This window comes from Choloepus didactylus, chromosome 23 (genome assembly GCF_015220235.1).
Source record: "Choloepus didactylus isolate mChoDid1 chromosome 23, mChoDid1.pri, whole genome shotgun sequence".
In the NCBI taxonomy this organism is placed as follows: Eukaryota; Metazoa; Chordata; class Mammalia; order Pilosa; family Megalonychidae; genus Choloepus; species Choloepus didactylus.
The window spans coordinates 1256259-1274369 of record NC_051329.1 but is presented as its reverse complement, the minus strand read 5'-3'; the positions used below and the strand labels follow the sequence as shown (position 1 = coordinate 1274369).

At 48.5% G+C, this 18111-nt stretch overlaps 1 protein-coding gene and 1 non-coding gene across 17 annotated transcripts in view; both read left to right on the top strand.

The window, feature by feature from the left end:
• Positions 1 to 18111, top strand: part of LOC119519642 (E1A-binding protein p400-like) — a 163289-nt gene that overhangs the window by 115102 nt on the left and 30076 nt on the right. For all 16 annotated transcript variants that reach the window (XM_037817411.1, XM_037817407.1, XM_037817406.1 and 13 more), the window contains 14 exons: positions 2309 to 2403; positions 2895 to 3166; positions 4752 to 4954; positions 5455 to 5624; positions 7122 to 7318; positions 11066 to 11177; positions 11345 to 11488; positions 15550 to 15708; positions 15920 to 16003; positions 16458 to 16586; positions 16883 to 16927; positions 17011 to 17164; positions 17521 to 17762; positions 17918 to 18091. In XM_037817411.1, the coding sequence (XP_037673339.1) occupies positions 2309 to 2403; positions 2895 to 3166; positions 4752 to 4954; positions 5455 to 5624; positions 7122 to 7318; positions 11066 to 11177; positions 11345 to 11488; positions 15550 to 15708; positions 15920 to 16003; positions 16458 to 16586; positions 16883 to 16927; positions 17011 to 17164; positions 17521 to 17762; positions 17918 to 18091 (2180 nt within the window). The remainder of the gene's footprint in view (positions 1 to 2308; positions 2404 to 2894; positions 3167 to 4751; positions 4955 to 5454; positions 5625 to 7121; positions 7319 to 11065; positions 11178 to 11344; positions 11489 to 15549; positions 15709 to 15919; positions 16004 to 16457; positions 16587 to 16882; positions 16928 to 17010; positions 17165 to 17520; positions 17763 to 17917; positions 18092 to 18111) is intronic.
• On the top strand, positions 6759 to 6891 carry LOC119519677. Its single transcript, XR_005214077.1, has one exon. It is a non-coding gene; the product is annotated as a small nucleolar RNA SNORA49 (small nucleolar RNA).

Below are 18111 nucleotides of genomic sequence, written 5' to 3'. Positions count from 1 at the left end.
ACAGGGTTCCCTAAGTATAGTATTTTAGAAGTTTCTGCATTTCACATAAGGACAGACCCAAGTGCATTCTGGGGGTGGGCTTAGCGCAGCTCTGACTGGTGGTTTCCCCCTGGGCAGCTGTCCCCTGCTCACCTGCTGGTGCACTTTCCCCGTTACTGGCACCCTTTACACGCATGTGGAGGGGACGCCGTTTCTCTGTGTGTTCTATTCCTGAACACTGAGGACAGGGGCAGCTTTGAGACCTGCTGTTAGCCTATTAGATTACACGGTAGAGTATTGTTTATTATGTTGAGGGAGTCTCCTTCAGTTTCCATATGTGTGTGACTGTCTATAGCAAACAGCGTCTGATGTTTCCTGTATGATGCGTCATCCTGAGAGGATCTCCCAGTATTCACTCCAGTCCTTACTTGCTCATTCTCTTTCATCTCCACACCCAGTTTATTGGTGAGTTTCACTGTGGTAGATTCACTCAGCTTCTCATCATTTCCACTGCCCCAGAGAGCCCGGTTAGGACCCCCTCTTCTGGGCTCTGGGCAGCTCTGCCCACTCGCCCTGCCTCCCACCCAATTCTATCCAGCCTGCTCTCCACACACCAGAGGGTGGTGCTCCCCAGTGCAGGTGCAGTGACCGTCCTCCCCTCGTCACACTCGCTGGTGGCTCAGTGTGGCAGGCCCTGTGTGGCTGCAGCCTGTCCCCTGCCACCTCTTCTCCGCTGCTGTAGCTGTCTGCTCGGCCTCCAGGCTCACGGGCTTCCTCTCCCTTCCTCAGAATGCTCAGCTCTCTCTGGCCTGGCTGCAGTCCCAGGCTGCAGCCGGGAATGGGGCCCGCCCATGTCTCCCTGTCTTGCCTGGCAGTGCGCCCGCCTTTGGGGTTCAGCTTAAATGCTCCTCCCAAGGGTGCTCCCCAAACCTAAGTCCAGATTGGCGCCCTGGGTGCAAATTTTCTGTTGTAATTCTAAGTATTTGTGTGATCCTCTGTTTAATGTTTGCATTCTCAATAGGAAGCCGAGGAGGGTGGGTCCTCGGTGGTAAATATTGTTGAATGAACTGACGTCCCTCCACTGAGCCATCCCAGTGATTCCTCAGTAAGCCCTTACATGTTTCTGCTAATTTATTCTTGTACGCATTACTGTATCCAATTATATAGCAGTGGCATCTTTGCATCTGTTGCCATTTTTACACAGAGGTCACATTTCGGCTAGCTGTAGCTGAATGAATTAGGAAGCTTTCTTTTTCAGTGTTTTCTGAAAACACAGCATGATGTCTGTTTGCGCTGATGTAGTGTAGAATGTATGATTGAGCTACCAGAATTTTTTAAAACATTTTCATTGAACAGTTACTTTAGTGAATAGTATCTATGTAGTTGATAGATTTTTTGCTCAGGAATCTATTAAAAGAAGCCAAGGCCCTTTGCAGAAATGGCCTCTTCCAGGATGGTGTCAGGGAAGGTACAAGATGTGTCTGGAGCACCTCAAAGACCAGAATGTACAGAAATGCTAAAAAGGAAAATGACAGGGGCTTGCCCACACAGGAACCAGCTTAAGGGGTCTCCCACTGGCCAAATTCGGACCACTTTCAGTGCCCAGATAATGAAAAACTAGTAATATAGTATTAACTGTTGGAAACAAAAGTAGAACCCAAGATTTCCTACCAGGGATAGACAAAGGTCAGTGGGGGCGGGGGACTCTTGTCACAGTGAGGGCTGAGTGTGCACCAGGAGGCCGGAGGGCGGGGGCTGCATAGCGTGACTCCACAGCCACCAAAGTCGAGACCAGCGGGGATAAGAGTCGGGGGTGGTTGCAAAATATAGGGACGTTTGCGTGGTCTTGAAGTGTTTCCCCACATGTTGCTCACTAGTGGCAAGGGGGAAGAAGACAGCTATTCACAGAGGAGTCAGAGAACGCCTTGATCACGGGACTGAGCGGGCATCCCCTGTGAGGGTCCGACGGACCCCCCACCATGCTGAGGATGTGGGACGGGGTCCCCAGATGAGGAGCTTTTTCCTCACTGTGTTCTTCAGATATGTCCCTTTATTTGAAAAGGTAAATTGAATGCTTTCCTTCAGAAGGTTGTTTAACATTTGCACATTGGAGAAAAGGAAAATTTTTTTTGGTAGTAGAAGTCTAAATAAACACAGGCAGTAGATTCTTAATTGAGTGATACGATAAATGTTTTCTGGATCTAGTGGTGAGCTGGCAGCTGTGAGAAAGAAAGGGTTGTGAGACTTGAACAGTTTCCATTTCGGCTGTCAGCAGAATAAATCGTGTGGGTTGTTGCTCTCCTTTCATCTCCTGGTTTTTGCTTTGTAGTTGGGGTTCCAGGCCGCGTGGCGGTTCACACCATGGCTGCAGGAGACCCCGGCTCTGCCTCCAAGCCAGCCTCCCCCATGGGAGGGCCGAGCCAGGTACAGTGCCCACCTCCGAAGGCTCAGCCACTCGCAGGCACGCGCTCCTCGGCCGTTGCCGGTGTAGGATCAGGGTCCTCACGGGCATTCTGTGCCTTCTCATCAAATTGTGTGATCTCAAAAGCACATTTCCTTTCTGAATCGCAGAATTTTGATCTTAAAATTAAAACATACATTTCCTAGTGAAAGAAATTAAACTGGATTTCATGAGTGCGAAGATCTTTTCATATTTTATATTGTTCTCAGAATCTTTCTAGCTATTAGAAATGTCCACCTTTATCTAAAAAAATGCTTTTTTGCTCTGGCAAGGAAGCGACACTCCTTTTCTCTACTTTATCTACATCACTGTTTTCTATAAAACATTTAAGTGGACTCTGCAAAAGATCACTATGCCTGGGGGACCCCAAATTGTTTTGTGACCGCAGTAACTTGGCATGCTGTTTATGGTGTTTTTCACATGACCTTTTTCTCATCACTGTCTTTGATTAAAGGAGGAGAAGGACAGACTTTTGAAGGAGCGGTTGGATCAGATCTATGTTGTCAACGAGCGGCGCTGTTCCCGAGTTCCAGTCTATGGCAGAGATTTGTTGGGGTTTTTTTCCCTGGTTGGTGGAGAAGGCAGAGCTCGGCCCAGGTCTTTCCACAGCAGTGATGGGAAGGGGGCTGGGTCAGCGGACTGTTACGCTTCACCCTCCAGAAGCAAGAGTGGTCTGATTCTGACACTGTCTCTGTGTAAGGAATCCCTCCAGGATGTCATTGACAGGTGAGTGAGTCCTTCTTTCTGCATCTGTATACTTCCTACCTAGGTTTGCTTTTTCACCATATTGTACACCAGTCATTTTCATTCTTGTTTTGTGGATGTTCATCTTTCTCCCATAAGCTTCTCCAAGAGCTGCCACCTGTGCATTTGTTTTTGAAGTCACTTCCAGGCGCTTCTGCTCTGGGCCCAGGTGTATCTTGTACCTGGGACCTGCTGGCCTGCCCACCGCCTAGAAGCCTGTGATGCTGCTGGAGGTTGAACGTGTCTCCCAAGGCGGCCTGCCTGCCCTCGAGCCGTCGCCTTCGCCCAGCCACTGGCCAAGAACAGTTAATTGTACTGCTGACTATTTTGTCCATTTTGCTCTTTAAAAAAAAACATTTTATTAAAATAACCACAAGAATGTTTTTATTTTGCATGATGAGAAGTGTGTGATTCAGAGTTAAGCTAAGGAACAAGTTTTAAATGAGAAATGAAATTCCAGAAACCATTTGTGCATGGCAGGTGCCATCTGTTGCTGCGGTGCCACACTGGAGGGTTTGCCTTCTGCCCTCCTGTTTAGAGAGCACCAAACGTGTTGGCAGCTTCATCCGCTGCTTGGCACCATGTGTAGGGTTGGCCCACCCTTGTCACTGGCTGCATGTTGGCAGGAGGCCACCCTCGTACCCATTCTGTGTTTACAGAGGGAAACCCTGCTGTGCTGCCTATTCCTGGCTCACCTGTCAGAGTCATCTGATTAGTGCCCTCTCAGATAGAAACAGAAGTAATGGGGAAAAAGAAAACTGAGAATCTTTTCCCAAGTCTGTGCAAGCCAGCCTCCAGCTCTCAACTCTGATTAATTTCTTCCTTTGTGTATCTATATGTTGTTAGGTTAGTAACTTCTTTTACTCATGTACTCATCTTTCTTTTAAACTCTGATTTGTCTTTTTTTCTTACTTCTTCCTCTAATGTTATGAATACCTATTTTAGTTTGAGTATATAGTTGATGGGGAATAACAAAAACTGATGCCCCCTGACTTGCCTAGTAAGAGGTTGAGTGGCACAGGTGACTCGTGTCTGGAGACAGAGCAGGAAGGTCCAGGTTGGCTGGAGGTGGTGGGTCTACGGCACCATGGTTGTCCCACTGTGAGCAGGTCAGCCTCTCCTGCACCCACCTCCCCTTCTGGTGGCACGAGGGAGGTGGCAGCTCGATGGGTCACATTCTCCTGCTGAACCTGCCAGGAAAGGGAGAGTGTCTAGGTCCAAAGTTCCCAGCAAAATTCAAATGCCAACAGAATGGGCCGTGTCTGAAGCAGGGGCTGCCTGTTGGCTGTTAGTCACTGCTGTAGAGTGGACGGGCTCTTGACTGCGGCCAGGCGGGACCCCCGTCCCCCCACCCTTGATTGCTGAGCTGTGAAGGGCAGTGGGGGCTGAAAGTGAGTGGGCACACATGGCACCTGCTGCGGCAGCGTTCTCCGCGGTGACTCGGCTGTTCACAAGGGTTTGCCTCCTTCCTTCTCGAGCCTGCGCCACCTGTTCAGCAGGACAGTGCTGGGGCCTGCGGGGGCCCCAGGCGGTGCCACGTGGTGACAGCCCATGTTTTGCTTCTCAGGGTGGCATGTGTGATCCCAGCTGTGGTGGCAGCACCTCCATCCTTGTGGGTGGCCAGGCCACCCGCCTTGTACAGCCACAGGATGCAGCTGTTCCGGCACAGCCTGAGGGAGCACACGGCTCCCTATTTCCAGCAGCTGCAGCGGATGACAGCGCTGCGCTCGCTGCAGTTCCCTGAGCTGAGACTGGTGCAGTTCGACTCAGGTATGGCAGGGATCTTGTTTGTTCGCTTTATTATATAAGATTCATTTCTTTGGATAATGAGATTTTAAAAAAAAAATTTTTTTTTTTGTAGACTCTTTTCTAGAGCAGTGATGGTTTAAAGAAAAATTATGCAGAAAGTACATAGCTCCCGTATACCACCCCTCCCCCAGTTTTCTCTATTATCAACATTTTGCGTTAGTGTGGTACTTTTGTTCTACTTGATAAAACGTTATTATAAATATATTGTTAATAATAAAGTTCACAGTTTACATTATGGTTTACTCTTTGTGTTCTACAATTCTGTTTTTTCAAAAAAATTTTATTGTGGTAACTATACACAACATAAAATGTCTCATTTTAACCACTTTCCAGTGTACAATTAATTGCATTCTTAATGTTGTACTACCATTGCCACCATCCACTACCAGCATTTTCCCATCACCTCGAAGAGAAACTCTGAACCTTTTTATGAGATACTTTTAATATTATTTATTTCACAGGAAAGCTAGAAGCTTTAGCTATCTTACTTCAGAAGTTGAAATCTGAAGGACGTCGGGTACTGATTTTATCACAGATGATTCTTATGTTAGACATTTTAGAAATGTTCTTGAACTTTCATTATCTCACCTACATAAGAATTGATGAAAATGCCAACAGTGAACAGCGGCAGGTAAGAAATAATTGTTTATTTCTTTATCTTGTATAGTTCGATTGCTTGGATATTAGCCACCAGTTTTTAAGGAAGCTAATTTCTAAGACCCGTATAAATTCAGTTATAATAACCCTTATAAACAAAAGGGAAAGAACTTTTTAATCTATTTGGATTTTAAATAAATCTTTAGCTCCGTCCTTTGATATTTTTTATCGTAAATCAGGCACACTTTGTTGAACAGTGTTATTAGGTAAGTGCACAATTAGCTAGATGTCCCAGTAAAAATTGGTAATCTGTAGTCATTATAAGACTGTTGCTGTACTTCAGGAGATAGCCGTGGAGTAAAAATATCAAACTGTTGAGACTCGTTTATAATTAGGGAAATGCAGGTGAGCTGAGCGTGTTTTGATGCTGTGTGGAAAGTGACGCAGGAACTGTCACCCCCTGCTGGCATGAGGGTGGATTGTAACAGCTTTGTGGAATGCAGCTTGACAGCGTCTGTCATGAGCTTCAGAAATGGGTGTGCACTTTGACCTGGTGGTTCTCCACTGAGGACTCTCTCCTTAGGAGCAGCACCCCCACCCCTGATCAACGACCTAAATCAGCTGTTCACTGTAGAGCTGCCTGTGATGGCCCCAGTCAGGGGCATGTGGGGGCAGCAGAAGAAGATGGCGCCGTGCAACTTGACATTTAAGCATCTTAAATGAGACACTGCCCCCCAGGAGGCCAGCGGTAGACCGAGGGGTCCCCAGCAGTGATGCTTCAGAGGCGGTTTTAGTCACAAGGGAGGTATTTCTGATAGATAAGAAGGAAGGAGGTTGCTCCTGTATATCACAAGGGTCACGGCACATGCCGAAGCCAGGGCACAGCTGCGTTCCCACCACTTGGCACCATCCAGTGTGTGTGGGTTTTTCACAGATACACTACACACAGCGAAAAGGCCTAAGAAGTCTACCCAACTGTTAACACGTTTTCTTGGCAGTAGTTTCACAAATTGAATATAGAATTGCTTGAAGGAAGAGAGTTGGTTAATTCTTATGATCTTTCTGGTTCTGAGATAATTATAGAAGAGAAGCATCCAGGCCAAATCCTCTCAGCTTGTGGGCCTCAGGGAGGTTAGCAGAATTTTCTTCTTGGTTTTGGTTTTCCCCATTTCCTCAGCCTTACTCCAGGGGCTTTTCATCCATAGAGCACCCTGGCATTGCCTGAGGATAGAGGACATAGCACATATCCCTCCCCAGTAAGAATCTGCTTTCTGTTGGGGTCTACAAATTGCGCTGACAGTAGATAGACGGGCCCGGACGTCTTCCCTCTTGTGACAGTGACGTACAAGCCACTGGGGCCGTGTGTGGAGGTGCTTGTGATTGGAGTGCAGAGAGCCAGCGCCGACGGCCAGATGCCAGCGGGCTGCGGCAGTCACACGTCCCCTGAGACACAGGGCAGAGGCTTTGTTGTGGAATAACTTTTAATTGATAGTGAAATGTTTCCCAGTGAGAGGGTTCTTGTTCGTTTTAGGAACTGATGAAGAGTTTCAACAGGGACAGGCGGGTGTTCTGTGCCCTCCTGTCCACGCACAGCCGCTGTGCGGGGGTGAGCCTCGTGGAGGCCGACACAGTGGTGTTCTACGACAGCGATCTCAACCCGGTGGCGGACGCCCAGGCCCAGGAGTGGTGCGACAGGATTGGGAGGAGCCGGGACGTCCACGTGTACAGGTGAGGGCCAGCTGCCCCCAGCACTGAAGGCGAGACGCTGACTGAATTTTAGCCGTTTCTACGAGATTTTGTTTAGTTTTCCTTCAGACAGGTTAACATTCCTGCTGTTTTAGCCGTTCCTTATACTTGACGTTTGCTTGAAATGTAGTTTTGTTAGGTTCCTTGCATGTACCATCTTTCTATCCCTTAAATTTTGTTTGTTGTGCCTCTTCTAGAGTAACTGAAGCTTAAAGGGATGATTTATACTTTGAGCTGTTTCAAATATTATGAAATCTAAATCATTTGTTAGTAAAATGGTCACTGGAAGAAGTTAAACTGGTTACCAATATCTTCAAGCACAAAAGTGATAACAGCCCAAATATATCTTAGTTGAGGAAAATGGAGAAAGGTCTACTATGTATTTCCAGACTTTTAAAACTATTTATAGCCGCATGTAATGACAGTAGATCGGAATCTTGCTGCTCGCCTGTTTTGAACCTGGTTGTGTGTGCTGGGCTCGTGACCGGCTCTGTCTGTGTGACCGCACATCTGTGGGCTGTGGACGCAGCCATCCGCGCCTGGGCAGGGCCCTGCTGTCGGAGCGTTGTGGCCGTCAGGCAACGTCTCGCAGGGCCAGGCTGGCCTGGAACCCGGCCCAGTCTCTCCCCTCACTGCAGCTTGCAGCAAGGCCTCTGGCCGTACGGTAGTCTAACACTGGGTAGGAAGCATTTCCACTAAATAGCTTTATTATTTTTTCTCCTTAAAATTGTATTATGTATTGATTGAAAAAAAAGATAAGGATTCTGCAGAGATATTACTACTAACATTGTGTATCTCTAATTTTTAGATGGCTCATGCCATCGGTCTCATTTTGTAATCCGTTTTTCTTTTAACAGTACACTGTGAGTGTATTTCCATGCCAGTCAGTATAGGTTTAGTACATCCTTTACACTGAATGAAGCATATTTCATCGTGTAATCCCTCTCTTTTCCTCGTCCTTTTAGCGGTTACTAGCTAGCCGTGGGGAAATGTATGAAATACTCACAGACAACCTTGGCTGTGGAAGCAGAGGATGCCTGTGTAAAGCATAGTCTAAAATTGAATTAACAATATAACATTAGATGTGATGAATGGAATGTTCTTTGATGGGATGACTGACTTCATCAATATGTGATGTCTCCCTGAAATAATATTGAAGTTTAACATAATTTTAATGAAAACCTTAATTATGGGTGATGGTGTTTGTGCATGTGTGAACAATTAGATAAAATGACTTTTAAAGTTTATTTGGAGTGAAAATATTTGATAATTGCTGACATACACATACCAGGAAAGGACGGGGAAGGGAGCACGGCTTGGTGTGCCACGGGGCAGGGGGGCCTGAAGTGAGAGCCCATTGTGGGGTTTGCATATTGCAAGGTGTGGTTCGTGTGAATTGGAGGGGGCCCAGTTTCATAACTCTTGTCACGACGGCATTCGTGGGGTCCCGTACTGGTACCTTTGCCCTCCGAGTGGGAGAGAATGGAGTTGGAGTGCAGTGCTCCATTTTATAAATAGAATACAGTCCAGCTTGATTAAGGACTTAAATGTAAAAAGGAAAACAAAAATTTTAGACAGTGTTTAAGAGGAAATACATATAGCCTAGAGTTTGAAGGGATCATTTTAACCAAACGGAAAACTCAGAAATAAGGAAAGCTAGACATAGTTGACATAGTAAAATAAAAATTTAGGTATTGCAAAAAGATACCATAAGAAAATTCATAGGCAGACAATCAGTTGGACAATTTTTTGCAATTCTCATAACAGAGGAAAGGGCAAATAACTCTTATAAATTGATAAGACACATAAATCATTCCCTTATTTTTAAAGGGGAGTGTGAATAGGCAGTTCCATGTGTCCAGAAAACACGAGAAGATGCTCACGCCCACTAGTAGTGAGGACAAAGTGCAGATGTAATGTAATGGACTCTCCCCTGTAGGCCTTGGGCAGCTGGTGAAGGGCAGTGATGTCTGCTGGCAGGCTGCACCCGTGGGCCCCCTCGGCCTGTGTGAGGGCAGTGGAGCAGGTCCTTTGAAATTTCATTTCTACAGGCCCTTTGCCCCAGCAGCAACCCCCAAGCCCTCAGTCGTGGCATGGGAGAAAGTTTCTTGTGGTGTTCAGATGGCGAAACAGATGCCTTTGGGTGCTGTTGTGGGGCGCACCCACACCCAGTGTATGGGACCCCACGAGAGACCTCGGGGTGTGCCCACACCCAGTGTACGGGGCCCCATGGATGCGGTTGTTGGGGTGCACCCACACCCAGGCTGGGGGACCCTACAGATGCGGTTGTTGGGGTACACCCATGCTCAGGGTGCGGGACCCCATGAATGTGGTTGTTGGGGTGCACCCATGCCCGGTGTGTGGGACCCCATGAATGCGGTTGTTGGGGTGCGCCCTCGCCCAGCATATGGGGCAACCATTTGCAAAACACATTGGACTATGCCATTGTGTTTGGAGAGATCTCTGTAACATCCTGTTAAGTGGGAAGAGCAGGATGCAGGTACGCGTGTGGCACTGTGGTCCCATTTCTGTGAAGCGGATAGTGCACCTCATCACGTGTGCCAGTGAGGGTCTGTCGGTGTGTGCCAGGCTGCCGGGGGAGGGGCTGGGAGGCGGGCAGGGCCCGGTCCACCCCTCCCCCCTAACAGCGGTGAATATACACCTGTTTTTAAAAGTCTCTTCTTATTTAGATGATATCCATGTGTGTAAAAGGATATATGTTTTGTTATATTATGTAAAAAAGATGGTTACAGTCACCAAAATTTTAATAATTATCTCAGAGCAACAGAATCTCGGTGAATTTTTGGTTTCTTCTTTATACTTCTATGTCATCTATTTTTTTACACTGAGCCTGTATTAATTATATAGTCAAGGAAAGATCTTTTTATTCATGAAAGTTATTCTAGATCTTTCCTTTTTTCATTACAGTGGCATTTCACACTATTTATATGTCAAATTCTTTTGTATACATTTGGATTCATTTTGTTACTTACTATTCTGTTCCCCTTGCTTGTGTATTTTGAGTTAGGTTCCCTTTAATTTGGAATTTTCTGGAAAATTCCTTCTGTTCTTTTCATCTCGGTGAAAATCTTGGGGTTATGTTGGCTTTGGGCATCCCTGGGTTTGCTGTTCGTTGTGTGAGCCCAATGGGAAGGGGACGGCCACGCCCAAGCGGTGGGCTCCTGTACAGCAGGTGGCCTTGAGTCCAGGTCCATCAGCTGTCAAGTGGAGACAGTGCCCACACACCACAGTTCTCACGGGGTGCCCACCGGTGTGCCCAGCAGGGGCAGGATGCAGAGATGAGGCCTGTGCATAGTACACGAGCATGCAGTCCGTGGCACAAAGGTGACTCACCTCTGCTCACCACCGAAGGCAGATGCTTGGGGGGCTGGAAGGACAGACCAGGATGGCTCCACGTTGAGAGTGGTGGGGAGAGAGAGGGACCCCAGCAGGTGGAGGGACAGCAAGTGCTGGGGCACCAAGGCACGAGCAAACAGCATGTGATGTGTCCCGGGGCTGCCCACCTGTGTGGCAGCCGAGCTGGTCCGTGCACAGAGGCCTCAGCCCCGTCTGAGGGATGTGTCCCACCTGACAAGTGCTTTGGGAACCATGGAGTAAGATCAGAGTAGGGCAGAAGTGTTGCTTTGTTAATCACTGCCTGTAATGCCTTCTGGGCACGTTCTCATTGTGTTTTCAGGTGGCCTAGTTATTGTGTTGCTCTGTCGGCAGGCTTGTGAGTGGCAGCTCCATTGAAGAGAAATTGTTGAAGAATGGCACCAAAGACTTGATCCGAGAGGTGGCCGCCCAAGGGAATGACTACTCCATGGCCTTCCTGACGCAGGTGCCCTTCCTCTCCTGGCGACCCGGGGCCAGTACCTGAACGAGTGGTTGTAGGGGCTCTGATGGGGGTCAGCACCTAACGTGTGTCCCCAGCACTTCAGTCTCACGTTCAGGCCAGGCGTAAAATTGCTTCCTTCGTACTGGAGACTAACACGCATTTCTGTTCAGCGAACCATCCAGGAGCTGTTCGAGGTGTGTTCTCCCACGGATGATGCTGGCTTCCCCGTGAAAGCAGAGGAGTTTGTCGTCCTTTCTCAGGAACCTTCTGCCACAGAAACGATTGCGCCTAAAATTGCGCGTCCTTTCATAGAGGTAAGAAGCGGACCTGCTCTGACGAGGCACTGACGGGGCCTCTGTGCTCTCCTGGCCGTGACCCTGACCTATTCGCCCGCGCCCTCCGCCCTCCCCGCATGGCCTCCTTCCTCTTTTTCTGCTTGAAATGGGAGTTTTCAACTGTAAAAGAGTACACAGAAGAGTAAGGAATAGTGTGGCCTCCACAGCTCCCAGCCCAGTTCAGCAGTCAACCCTTCCGTGGTGCTCCCAACACCCCGAGCTGGCTTCGCTGCCACCCTGGACGACCCCTCCGTCCGCTGTGCCCAGCCCAGGCAGCCGCCTTGCCCGTCTCCTCTGCAGCGGTGCTGTTCGGGGAAAGGCGGTGCTCTGGCACAGCCGAGAACAGCCCAGAACATCCGAATCATGATGTGCTGGGAGTGCACGAGTCAGGCCAGGCTTTGGAGACTCAGCGCAGAACAGAATGCGAGCATGTAGTTCATGCTTTGTTATGCTGGTTACTTGTTGAAATAATAACATTTTGGATATATTGGGTGAGGTAAAATATTACTGTTTTTCAAATGTGGGTACTTGACCGTTGTAAATTGCAGCTCGCCTGTTCTTTCAGGCAGTGCTGCTCTGTGGACCGTTACAGACCCGCCTTTCAGGGCCGCCTCTTGGCTCTGTCCCATCCCACATCTGCCCGTCCCAGGGTCTGCGGGCCTTCTTGCCCGCCCTGGCCTCAGGGCTCGCCTTGTCTCCTCACTCAGCGTCTCTTCCCCTTTCCGCTACTCCAGCCTCACGAGAAGAGACTCTCTCCTGCAGAGCTCAGTCCCCGGGCCGGGCTGGATGCCTGCAGAGCCCGGAAGGGGCCTGTGTCCCTCCTGGCAACGTGGGCTCTTTCTTGGGTAACGGCCTGGCCTCTCCAGTGGCTTTTCTTCCACCGGGAGAGACTGTTGTAGCCCCTGCTCGTCCTCTGCCTGGCTCTCCCTGATGGCTCTGGGACACTGGGGGTTGCTGCTGGCCTCGCCCTCTGCTGTTTTTTAAAATGAGTTGTTCAGTTATTGAAAAAGTAACCAGTGCACGTGGTAAAATTTTTAAGAAGTTATGATTAAAAGTCAGTTTCCCATAGCAGACTCTCACTTCCCTGCATAGAGGGAGCCACTGTTAGCCATTTCTCACAGAAATGTTCTGTGTGTAACTTCCCTTACATAGAAGTATCATACAGATTGTTCTGTATCACCAGCTACAGATAGATCATCCTCATTTTTAAAAATAGGTAACATATGCATGAGATTAAAAAGAAATTCAAACAGTTCAAGAGGATAGTAGGATAAATAGATTCATGTGCATCCTTGAAGAGAAGTGTAAGGTATGAATACATGGACACGCATGCATGTTTGAAACCTCTGTTCTGTGCCTTGTTTGTTCTTAACAGTATAGCTGGGGCATCTTTTGGTGTTAGCACAGAGATACCCACGCCACTGTTTTCATAGCTGCATAGTATTCCAACACATAGATTTAGGGAATGTCTCACTGTGTGTCAGGCACTGCTCTGGGCAGCGGTGATATAGCACTGACAGAAAGACAAACATCTCTCTCCATAATGCTCATATTCTAGTGAGCGAGTAAGCACATAACGTGTGAGGTGGTGTGAAGTGCCGAGACAATGCCTGAGTCAAGGGCTGGAGGGGGGCGGCTCCTGCACACCCTGATGTTGGGGCCAGCCGTGGTCGGTGTGGCTGAGAAGGGACGGGGAGGGGCGGGTGGGGGGGTGATGAAGACGCGTCCTGGCCGTGCAGGGACGTGGCTTGTATTCCCAGTGTGTCGGGAAGCCTTGGAAGGACTGGGGTGGACCTGGGGCGCCATCCGACTTGTTCTTATGGGCAGTTGTTCTGGCTCCCATGTGGGGGAGGCAGGTCAGAGGCCAGGGGCTGTGGTGCCAGCGGTGCCAGCCCCGGGCACTTCCACACGTGCGCCAGCAGGATCTGTCGATGGGGATGTGTGAGCACAAGGGTGTTTTTAGTCTCTTGGACATCCTTTTGTGTGGTAGTATAGCTGTATGATTTTTCTAGCAGTGACAATGTGCATTAAAGGAAATGTACAATTAAAACGGTTTTAAGTAAAATTTTTGTTAAAGCATAAATACATACAGAAAAATACACACATCATAAAGATTCAGCTAGGTAAATTTTCACAAATTAAAAGCATCAGCAACACTAGCAGCCAGTTCAAGAAATAGTACACCACCAGCATCAGGAAGGCCCCCCTGTTTCCTCTCAGCCCCCTCCTTTGCCCACCTTTGTGACTTCTCACCACACAGTTGCCTGGTGTAGAACTGGACGTAAGTGGAGTCTCGCCCTTTCGGGTCTGGCTGTAAGTTTTCCTTGCTGTTGCGGGACAGCCTTCTGTGCGCGTAGGTCGTGACCGATTGCTCTGTCTGTTGGCGGCCTCCGTGGAGCTGCCATTGTGAGCCATGCTGCTGTGTGCCTCAGGTACACACAGGTGCGTTTCCAGGCGTCTCCCGGGCGGAGCTGCTGGATTGCGAGTACCAGACATCTGGCTTTAATCGATGCTGCAGAGCGTCCTTCAGTCGGGCACTGTCACTTGGGCTCTCCCGGTGGCTGTGTCATTGGGTCACTTTGTGGTCTTAAGTTGCCTTTATCTGTTGGCTAGTGAATTTACGCACCACCTCGCATGTTCATTGCAGTTTGGATTCTTTTATAAGAAGGGCCTGCTTAAGTCCTTTCCCTCAGTTTTTTTCTTTGATTGGGTTGTCTCTCTTTCTCCTAGTGTCCTGTTGGCCTTCTTTATATATCGTGGGTAAAAATCCTTTGTTGGATACACCTAAAATACCTCCTCCCAGCCCAGGGCTTGCCGTTGGCCCCGTGTGGACGGTCTTTGGGGAACAGGAGTCCCTGCACGCCCCCACGTGCGGGTGCCCACTCTGCTTCTCTGTGCACAGAGCCCTCGTGTTCTGCAGAAGAGGCCATCCCACGCCGCCCGCGGGGGTCCTGCCAGTCCCCTTCGTGCCCCTCCAGATGTTCAGTCTCTAACGTCTGTGTGGGGTCAGATGAGATTTTAGACTGTGGCAGATTTGCCACAGTGCCTTGAAAGAGGTTGTACCAGTTTTTAATTTACAGATCCTAACCGGAAACTAGTGTCATCTCAGACGTGGGGCCACTGCTCCCACCCACCAGCAGCTGCCTGGTCTTGCTCTGGGAGGCTTGAAGGGGGCTCTTCTGGACAGATGTGAAGTGAGCAGCTGCCCACAAACCCCCTTTGGCCCCTGCACTGCTGGGTGGTTCTTTTTCCATTAACGCCGTGGACATTGGCCTTTGTCTCGCGCACGGTCGGTAGCTGTGGCCAGGCTATGTGTGTGGAGGGAGATGAAGCAACTCGGCTCTTTCCTGCCCTCAGAGTCTATGAACCCTGACTGCCCTTTTGGTTCCTGTCCTTCAGTTTTGCATTTCATCATATTTTGCCTGTGTTATGACTTTGTTTTTCCATGGGGCTTGCATGTCCACCTTGATGATACATTTTAAAGGGACCAGAATGTTTATTTTTTTTTTCTTTATCATTTTTTAAAATTGTGGAATATAACACATATACATAGAAGTGATAACTTTCCAAGTGCAATTTAACAAGTAGTTTAGAGAACAAATTTCAAAGAATGTTACGGGTTTTAGTTCCACAGTTTTAGTTATTTCCTTAATGTGAAATATAACGTATACAAAAAGGTGATAACTTTCAAATTACAATTCAACAAGTAGCTATAGAACAGATTTCAAAGGTTGCTATGGGTTACAGTTCCACCACTTCAATTCTTTCCTTCCAACTATTCTAATACCCTAACAACTAAGAAGAAGAAAATTATATAGAGATTCAGTACCAGAATGTTTCTTACAGTTGTTTTCTGTATCCCTGCAGTACCTTATGGTTTTGTGCATTTCATTCATTTTCTAGGAATGAATAAATAACCTTTGGGGAAGCTTGTTGATTGTTAGAATGTAGGTATTTAAGTTGATTTTATGGAGTGTGGCTCTTTTTCAGAACTCCTTTGTTTTAGAAACATCTCAAAGCTCCGACTGTAATTTCTGCAGGCGCTCAGGAGTATCGAATGTCTGGAGGAAGACGCACAGGCCTGCCCGGCGCAGCCGGCACCCGGGCTGGGAGTGGGTGTCGCTCCGTGGGCTGCGGACAGGCCACAGCCTCGGGAAGAGCCCTCCCGGTGGGAGGAGCTGGCCGGCTTCATGCAGCAGGTTTGCTTCATTCTCTTTTGTACTTAAATGCAATTTTTGTTCTTTATAGCTAAATATTTTAAACATTTGACCCTTTTATAAAATGTTTCTTGTTTACTTTGACCAAGAAGAGTTACTTCTGAGTCAGATGTCGGTGAGGGGCTTGAATAGGGAACTTGACCTTTATTAATTTGCTTTTACTACTATTCAAAATCATGTATTCTTGAAACAGCTTACACCAATTGAAAAATATGCTTTGAATTACCTGGAATTATTCCATACTTCCATTGAGCAAGAAAAAGAGAGGAACAGTGAGGTAAGAGAATCAAATTCTGATCATTTTAACATGTGAAGAATCTCAGATTCTTCAGTATTAAATTTAGTTTGAAGTAAATGTGACTTGCATGGAATTAAAAAAACAAAAACCATCCATATAAAAACTAAAATGAAATGAGTCTTGGAAAATTCTGCATAGGCAGCTGTTAGCCTTTTTAAATTTTTGCTCTGGTCCCTTTTCGTTTGCTTTGAGGCAGCTTGGTGTTCGGTAGAAGGTTATATGTTTGGGGAACGGTGGGTCTAGGGATGTGTGGGAGGAAGCTATGAGGTGGACTGGTTTTGTGACAGAGTCGGGTTTTTTACGTGTTGGATGGTGAGTGCTTGAGGAGGAGGAGAACGGAGAAGGTAGAGATGAGCGAGAGTGTGAGGAGGTGAGGGGCAGAATGAGAGTCTGCGGTCCAGCGGGGCGAGCGCCTCTGGTGTCTTCCTGCCAGGGCGGGGCCACGGCCGCAGTGAGGGAGTGGGAGTCCCGGAACGCCAGGACCCTCCGGGACAGGGAGGCCCGCGCGCCGCCGGAGGACGAGGGGCTCCTCACCTACACCAGGGACGACGCCTACTGCATGGTACTGCGCCTGGGCCCCTGCTTGGCGTGCGGGGACACGGGGGCCCTCGCCACTCCTCTTTCCTGTCCTCAGGGCACGTGTTTTACAGTAATTGGCACTTTGTCCGCTCTTTTGTCAGATCTTAGCTTTTCCATGAGTTGTGTTGCTAGCTGTGAGTAAAAAGCAGGAGTCTTACAGAGAGTGAGGCTGATCACGCTTATTTTAAGGACTCAATAAGTATGAAGGTTAATAATCTGTGACTTCCAGCATGAAACTAGGACATTGTCAAATTTAAGGCTTGCTTGTGTTCTCTATAGGAATATGTCTATGAAGATGCAGATGGACAAACAGAAATTATGCCAGTAAGTAACCTCATTTGTCTTTATGTCTGAACTAGCTCCCTTGCTGTCCATCCCACGCCTCTTGCAATTTTCTTTCTCCGCAGCTGTGGACCCCACCCACTCCCCCCCAGGATGACAATGACATCTATATCGACTCAGTCATGTGTCTCATGTACGAGAGCACGCCCATTCCCGAGTCCAAGCTGCCTCCCGTGTATGTGAGGAAGGAGCGGAAACGACACAAGACAGACCCCTCAGGTACCTGACCACAAGGGATGTGATTCGTGGGGTGACTGACCAGTGCCCGTTGGGAGAGACAGCCACTTTCCGTGTATCCGTCCACGGGAACTAGGGGTCACGAGGCTGTGGGTTACCGTTTTGTACGGTTGACATGGTTGTGTCTTTGTTTCCTCTTGTTTTGTTTTTACAAATCTGGTGACAGATTGGCAGTTAGGACACTCTTTATTTTCTCTTTCTAACTGACCAGAAGAGCAGGGGCGTGTTTTTTTTCTCTGTCGAATGCTGTTTTGAGGCTCATTTGGCTGTGCCTGCGCCTGCCGCCTTGGTCCTGCGGCACTCCTCGCTGGCTCCCTGAAGGTGGCCTCTCTGTCCAGCTGCAGGTCGCAAGAAGAAGCAGCGCCATGGGGAGGCCGTCGTCCCCCCGCGGTCCCTGTTTGACCGAGCGACCCCAGGCCTGCTGAAGGTGCGCAGGGAAGGGAAGGAGCAGAAGAAGAATATTCTGCTGAAGCAGCAAACTCAGTTTGCCAAACCTTTGCCAACTTTTGCCAAACCAGCAGCCGAGTCTGGTCAGGATAACCCTGAGTGGCTCATCAGTGAAGACTGGACACTCCTGCAGGTGAGTGGAGGTTTCTTCCCTTGGGGTTTGAGTATTGATCCACATGTGCCCGCCCTTCCCCTGTCTGAGTTACCGCTGTGTAGGACGCCCTTAAAAAGAGGGAAATCCAGCTCATCCACCACTTACTGGCACGTTCTATCTAAAACTTCCCCTAGGCCGTCAAACAGTTACTTGAGCTTCCTCTGAACCTCACGATTGTGTCACCTGCTCATACGCCTAATTGGGACCTCGTCAGTGATGTCGTTAACTCCTGCAGCCGAATTTACCGCTCTTCCAAACAGTGCCGGAACCGCTACGAGAACGTCATCATTCCTAGGGAAGAGGGAAAGGTGAGTCGTGGGTGAGTGCG